The sequence below is a fragment of the Anoplophora glabripennis genome, unplaced genomic scaffold, assembly GCF_000390285.2.
Source record: "Anoplophora glabripennis isolate ALB-LARVAE unplaced genomic scaffold, Agla_2.0 scaffold1227, whole genome shotgun sequence".
In the NCBI taxonomy this organism is placed as follows: domain Eukaryota; kingdom Metazoa; phylum Arthropoda; class Insecta; order Coleoptera; family Cerambycidae; genus Anoplophora; species Anoplophora glabripennis.
This window is the reverse complement of record NW_019417400.1, coordinates 14,789-22,656: the sequence shown is the minus strand read 5'-3', so window position 1 is coordinate 22,656 and position 7,868 is coordinate 14,789. Positions and strand designations below refer to the sequence as shown.

General features: G+C 33.8%; 1 protein-coding gene across 1 annotated transcript in view; it reads right to left on the bottom strand.

Annotated features, from left to right (window-relative positions):
• Positions 1-7,868, bottom strand: part of LOC108914862 (cationic amino acid transporter 4-like) — a 62,145-nt gene that overhangs the window by 43,738 nt on the left and 10,539 nt on the right. Inside the window, 1 exon segment of the mRNA XM_023456251.1 lies at positions 5,337-5,402. Coding sequence (XP_023312019.1) covers positions 5,337-5,402 — 66 coding nt within the window.

Here is a 7,868-nt window from a genome sequence, read left to right as displayed (position 1 = left end):
ACGTACCGAGTTGTTTATTTGTCTCCGTCCCATTGTTTTTTTATGGAATATACAAGTCTCTCTTCTAATTGCAGTCAATATTTAAATACTGCATACAATTTATCCTCTCTTTATAATTTATCTAGTGAGTGTTGGTTTTTTATGACATTATTTCTGTAACGAAATTGAAATGGTTATGAAATGAAATTTAAATTATTTGAACTTTTGGGGTTTTGTAACTTCAATATTAAATCTTATTTAAAGTGAAACAGCTAATTTCTTTGCAGCCATAATAGTCACATTTGGTCAGATGAAACACACTACTACCCGCACACTACTCGTCGGTGGTATAGCTTTCAGAGGAGATTCGGTGTCAATGTCAATGGCGATCGTTTAATTGGGCCGCATTTTCTACCTGAACATCTGAATGGGCCGCGTTACTAATTTTTAGTAGAATTGTTTGAAAACCTTCCCCTTCGGGCTTACAGCAAATGTTGTTAAAATATTAAAATTATGATGCTAATAAAAACTGATTTTTGGCAAGGCATGCTCAGACCTCGAGGTTCTTGCTGGGCAACAATAACAATTTAATATGTTGATTGCATAAATAAAAAATAATTTATAGCATTTTAAATTATTATTGGTTGACGTGAGCAAAACCGTTTATTTATTGTCTTTATATGAGCGAAAATATATAAATATGGCAACGTTGCATCTAGGGCGCGTTGTTCATAGGTTCATATCGTAGCCGTGCATAATATTGTGACGTCAGCCGGTCAGTAACAGCCTGAAAAGGGGGTTAAATAATGATTTGAAAATATTTTTTTTCAGCTTAAATATGCATTTAAATTTTTTTTTAATCACGCCATCGTATTATACTCATTTTTCTCTATCTGCTCTTAAAATTAATTACATTATGACTGAATCACCCTGTATATTCTAAAATAAAAAATAAAACAAAAATGTAGAATACTAAAATCTCGAAAACGGAGCCGTTTTCGAATAAATTATTAATTTTAGTTCAATAAATGCGCAATTTTCGACTGACTAATCAAGTTGACTAGACAAAAATCTTGTTGACACATATTTACTTGACAGTGACGTATAATATTTATTTGACTTTTAGTATTTGTTGTTGAGTTCAAAATGGCAGGGTTTGCTTATACCAACAGAGAATACGTCGATATGATTAAAGCTTTAGGAGCTTGTAACAATAACGCCCGTGCTGCCGAGCGTTTTTACAGGGAACAATTTCCAAATCGCCATCATCCCGATCACAAAACAATCCAAAATGTAGAAATACGTACTGTGGGAACAGGATGCGTAGCTCCAAAACGTTATTTGTATGCCGGTCGGCCTCGAAAATTGACATGGCAGCAGAAAGAACGGTTACTGCAGGATGTTGAGAATAATCCTACCACCTGTACACGGATATTATCAAGAAACAGGCATCATGTCAAATCCACTGTCCATAGATGTCTTCAACGGTACATCTTGTATCCGTATCATGTAGAGCCAATTCAAAAGCTGCATCTCGGAGAGGACCAATTAAAAGTAAATTTTTGCAGATGGGCATTACAAGAATTTCAGCGCAATCCAGATTTTTTCTATAACGTTTTATATACCGATGAAGCTCATTTCAACCAACAAGGAGTTTTCAATCACCACAACCTTCATTATTGGCATTATGAGAATACTCATGAAAAACGTCAGCGGAATCAGCAAAGACGTTGGTCTGTAAATGTTTGAGTAGGTATTTACGGGAAAAGGTCCATATTTTTTGCCAAGAATAGTGAACGGTGAAAATTACAGTAATTTTTGCCAGGTTTGTTAGAAGATATTCCTCTACAACAACATGCAACTATGTGGTTTCAGTATGATGGTGCGCCCGCACATGTCACATTACAAGTATGACATGTTTTGAACCGCGGTTTTCCTAATAAATGGATTGGACGGGTTGGACCAACATCATGGCCAGCCCGATCTCCTGACTTGACTCCGATAGACTTTTGGTTATGGGGATACATAAAAGAAAAGGTTTATTTTACTGTGCCTGTTGGCGAGGATGATGCTATTGGCAGGATTCATGAAGCAATAGCAGAAATAAATTTAGCTAATTTCTGTTCTGTTGCCAGGAGTTTCTACCACAGATTGCAGAAGTGTATTAACGAAAATGTAATGTTTTTGAAGGTTAGCCAAAGCCAGAAGGATCTTCGTTTCTGCTATTTCTTATTTTGTATGGATTTAAATGGATTTTAATGGTGTTAATATTAAACAAAAAATTTATAAATTTGAATTTTTCTTTACAAAATTTTCCGAAAACGGCTCCGCTTTCGAGATTTTAGTATTCTACGTTTCTGTTTTATTTTTTATTTTAGAATATATATCCGGCCGCTGGGGAGTGAATTTTGACTCTCCCTGTATATGACAACAATGAAATTTGGGCAATTAAAGTAACTCATGATAATGTTCATTTCCAAGTTTAAACTGATATTCAATATGCCTGGATTATACAGGAGCAGACGAAATTATCCATTTAAATTTATACATTTTTGACAGCGTTGCCAGATTTTTCTTTCATAGTTCGATTCCTCTCTCATTTTTCTAAAAAAAGGTATTCCATATATCAATCGATATCTTGAACCTTTTTTGAGAAAATCGAATTTTATTAACAATATACATGTATTGTATCAAAAATGCGATGTTAACATTTTTGCAAAAATGTTGAAAATTGAAATGACTGTCAACAAGTTAGATATTTGTCATAAATCATTTTGACGCCATTTGTTGATTCAATATTATGGAGGATTTTAGCTATGAAGGATTTGCAGATATTCATCTAATGTACGAACCTGCAAAATATAATGCTTCTGAAGCTGTTCGGATTTTCGCCAACCGCTTTCCAAATAGAATAGAATTTGCATATTTGAAGTGACGAAAACCCCCATTCAGACAAAACACTAACAAAAATTTATCATTAATACATGGATGGGAATAATTGGAAACTACTTAGTGGGACCAAATATCAATAATGACAATTTAAATGGGGATAAGTACCTATATTTATTACAAGAACACCTTAACCCGTTATTGGAAGACGTCCCTTTAAATATTTGAAATAACATGTAGCTTATGCCTGATGGTGCACCACCCCATTTTAGTAGGGCAGTAAGGGCTTGTTTAAATACTACATTTCCCGATCTATGGATCGGTCGAGGTAGTCCTTTTCCGTGACTGCCTCGTTGTCCCGATCTTAATTCTCTCGATTTTTGTCGTTGGGGTCATTTTAAAAGTCTTGTGTGTCAAACTCCTATAAAAAGTAGGGAAGAATTATTAAATCGCATTACATACGCCGACATCATTAGAAATTATCACCATGTTATTTAGAGTTTATTTGAGAAAATGCATTGAAGTTCAAGATGCACATATTGAACATCTTACTTAACGGTTCTCTTTTTTCTTTTAATTCTATAGAAAGCAAGATTTTTACAAAAATGTTAAAATCACATTTTTTATACAATACAATATATGTTATTAATAAAATTCCATTTTCTCAAAAACGGTACAAGATATCAACTGATGTATGGTACACTTTTTTATCAAAGTGAGAGAGGAATCGAACTAAGAAAGAAAAATGTCAAATTTGGCAACACTGTCAAAGATGTATATATTTAAATGGATAATAACGCCTGCTCCTATATAATTCAGGCATATTCAATATCAGTTTAAACTTGCAAATGATCATTACCATGAGTTACTTTAATTGCCCAAATTTCATTGTTGTCATGGTAACGACTTAGAACTTCTAAGTTATAATTGAATTTGTTTTTTAAACTCCTTTCTTTGAAGGCAAATAACTCCACAACGAAGCCCGACAGGAAAAAAAATTATATGAAGTACTACATCTATTTTGACCTCCCCTTCATTTTTGACATGACATTTGCGGACACCCTGTATATTTAGCAACAAGGGTGATAATTTACAGATATACAGGGTGACCCGGTACTTGATACAATAAAGTCGAGTACAAATAGATGAGGTCAAAATAATATCAGTTCTTCATTTAATTTTTTTTTCATACGGGCCTTCATGAACAAGTTACGGACCCTCAAAGGTGAAAATTAAAAAGTTATTTTTATTTAGTCTCTAAACTATTAACTTCAGCATGATGCAAATTTGGTGATCGATAACACATGCGTATAGCGTACAGCTTGTTTTTGATGTTATAAGTGAAACTTCATTATGCCCAAAACGCCAAGGATAGACTATGCAATTTGGTTATCAACCGAAAATTTTTGCATAGATGACGATCGCAATCTGCTTGCATTGAAAATAAGTTCCCTAAAGAATTTGCCAATGAAAATACTCTATTGTTTCAACTCGGTAAAAATAATAGTTTAGGAAATATTTGTGATTTTATGTCACAATGCATATCGAGGTAGATTCCGTGGACAATTCTACAGGGTGGTCCGAATTTTATGCAGGAAACTTCGAGGACAGATAGATCTCTTTAAAATAATAGGAGTTTGCCTTGAGGGTTGCTTTCGCTGTACACCAAGAATAAAACGCTCTCTCAACGGTAATAATAAAGAATTTTATTGAAAACTAATGTATAGAAAACCTGTATGGAAAAGACGTGTTGACGGGGCGAGTGTTCGTTGGAGAGTCCACTCGGTCGTAGGTATATGGGTACGCGTCTGGTGGCCGGCGCCAGCAGCCCGTCGTATACCGTTCTTGGAAGATTGGTGCGTCCGGCGGCGCTCTTGACATAATGCCCAAAAATGGGTCAGTTTCAACATGTGTACCCACAGCCTTATAAACATAGGTCTGGAACGGTCTCGTTTTAGTGATACAGGGTGTTGAAGTTGTTAAAAATAAATTATTTTTGTTTATATCTTAGGAATCTATTAACCGATCTCAATAAAATTTGGTACAAATAATGTACGATAGTAGGCCTTGCATTACCTAATATGTGCTCTAAAGGTTTAACCTGTGATGTACAACTGGACAGGGGTCACCCCTTTTTATAAAAAAACCTACGCCACTGTATTTTTTACAAGTTATTGTAATGGATTTATATTCTAATGCACTAAATACGTAAAAAGTTAACTTGAATTTTTTCCCTAAGGTTCAACATTTTCAAGTTATTCATACAAATACAATCCCCTTGTGGTAGACACTTCGAATCATAATATTACAAAAATATTTATGTTTATGCTTACAAGTCAGTGCAACTTGTAAGCACATCAACAAAATTCTTTCCACATAACTTGTGAGGTAGTATTCCTGGTGTGTTTTAGTTTTCCTTGGAGGCATTATCTTTACAAATAAGAACAGTTTAAATCAAAATAATAATAAAAATACATTTACAACAACAACTAAACAAGAAACAAAATTAACGTTACGTATTTACAGCAATTGTTTAAAATGCGAACCACCCACATTGATACATTTCTGACATCTATTAATGGATCTAATTGAAGCTAATATCATGTGGTGGTTTTCTTTTAATTCATTATACCCGTCGTCTATTCGCTGCAGCAGTTGTGGTCTAGTATCTATTGGAGTAGAGTAAACTTTTCAGGTAGGTCACCCCAAACATAGAAGTTCAGGGAGTTTAGATCTGGCAATCTGGCTGGCCAAGACACTGGACCCTCTGCACCATTATGGTTCCACCTATCCATCATCTCATATAATTTTCATTAAGCCATTCTTGTATTATTTATTCTCCTAAAATGCGCAGGAGCACCATCCATTTGTATCCAGCTATTTTGTCGTATATTTAATGAAACATCCTCTAATAATTCAAATAGATGGTTTTCTAGAAAGTTTAGAAATGACTCCGAATTCCATGAGCATTTTCTTGTGACCAAATATCCAGATTGTGAAAATTCACTACCCCTCGCCTTGTGAACGTAGCCTCATCGGTCCAAATTATTTCTAGTAAGAATTCAAACAACCACTGCATCTCCCGGAAGTAAATTTTGCACAGGTTGTAAATGGTACGGATTTCTGCCATTCTTACGTAGAACTTTTCAAATTTTCGAATTACTCACCCCAAGTTGCCGAGACGTTCTTCGTGTACTTAGCCGAGGATCGTCGTCAAATGCTTTTAAAATTTCATTTCTGTGCCTTTCATTCCTTTGTCGTGATTTTCCAAATTAATCCAAAAAGATGAAAGCGACAAGTGTAAAGAATTTTGTTGATGTGCTTACAAATTGCACTTACTTTTAAGCATAAACATAAATATTCTTGTAATATTCTGGTTAGTGTCTGCCACAAGGAGATTGTATTGGTTTGAATAACTTGAGAACGGTGAAGTTTAGGGAAAAAATTCAAGTTACCTTTTTTACGTATTTTGTGCATTAGAATATAAATTCGTTACAATAGCTTGTAAAAAATACAGTGGAGTAAGTTTTTTTATAAAAAAGGGGGTGACCCTGTCCAGTTATACATCACTGGTTGAATCTTTAGAGCTCATATTTTAGGAAATACAAGGCCTACTATCATACATCATCTGTACTAAATTTTATTGAAATCTGTCCATGGATTCCGGAAATATAAACAAAAACTATATATTTTTTAACAACTTCAACACCCTGTATTTCTAAAACGAGGCCGTTCCAGACCTATGTTTATAAGGCAAATACCTACTATTTTAAAAAGATCTATCTGCCCTCGAAGTTTTCTGCATAAAATTCGGACCACCCTGTATACACATCACAAATATTAATTTAACATTTATGTCAAATACCCAAATACGTAATTAAGTAAACAACAAAACATGTTTTCTTTCTTTTTCTGGAAAAAAAGAAAGATAAATGAGGAAAAGCAAGGGGACTATATTTTTAAGTATGATTTTAAAATTTATTGCATGCTATTTAATAAATTTGGGATATCTTGCTTAGTCTTTTCGTCCCAGAATATTTTTAGACGCTTCTTAAAAGATACATATGATTTACAAGATTTAATATCTTCTGGCCGATGTAATAGTAGGATTTTGTAAATTTTGCAGTTCTAGGTTTAGGAACTTTGAATGAAGTTTCACGATGTTTGGTACTGTAATCATGATCTATAGGTTTTAATTCATCTCTGCGTTTGTACTGCCTGGCCAATACTTTGAAACAAAATAATTTGTTTAGATCAAAAAATTTTGTTTCATCAAACAAGCTATCACTACTGTACAAATAAGGCTTCTTCAGAATAATTTTAATTAAATGTTTTTGAATAATCTCTAGTGCATGCGCATGAACACTTGCAGCACCTCCCCAGATAGTTAAACCATAAGTAATGTGACATTCAACAAGGGCATAATATAAAATTTTTAGTTGTTCTAGAATCAAAATTGACACTAATCTTTTAAAGGTAGGTAACATTGAAAAGGAATGAAAAATAAGTCATAGAACTTAAACGGCCCGCATGGTATATTAAAAAATATTTTACTAATTAATTGGACACAGTCGATTTTACCATTAATAATTTTATACAGGTTAATAACATCCGCTAATACTCTCCTGTTAGCTAAACTTATAATATTATATTCAACACACAATCTATGAAAATTGTTGTCGTTCAAAGTTCGCCTACACTTAAAAGAAAAAATTAATAGTCCATTGAAGTGAAGGCTGAACCTCTATTTTTTCCTCTGTCGATCAAACCTGGGCGCAAATATGTATTCGACCCTCAGGAATCCGAATCCGCAAAAATTTTTGACCTAGGTGGTCAGGAAAGGGGTCAAAAGGTCAAAAAACCGTAAAAAATAAGGTTTTTCGCAAATATCTCGTAAACTACGGCAAGTAGCAAAAAAATAATTGCACCATCGTGTTCCCAGGGAAATTTTACATCGATTTTATGCTATTGCTTATTAAAATTAAATAAATTTATGTCAT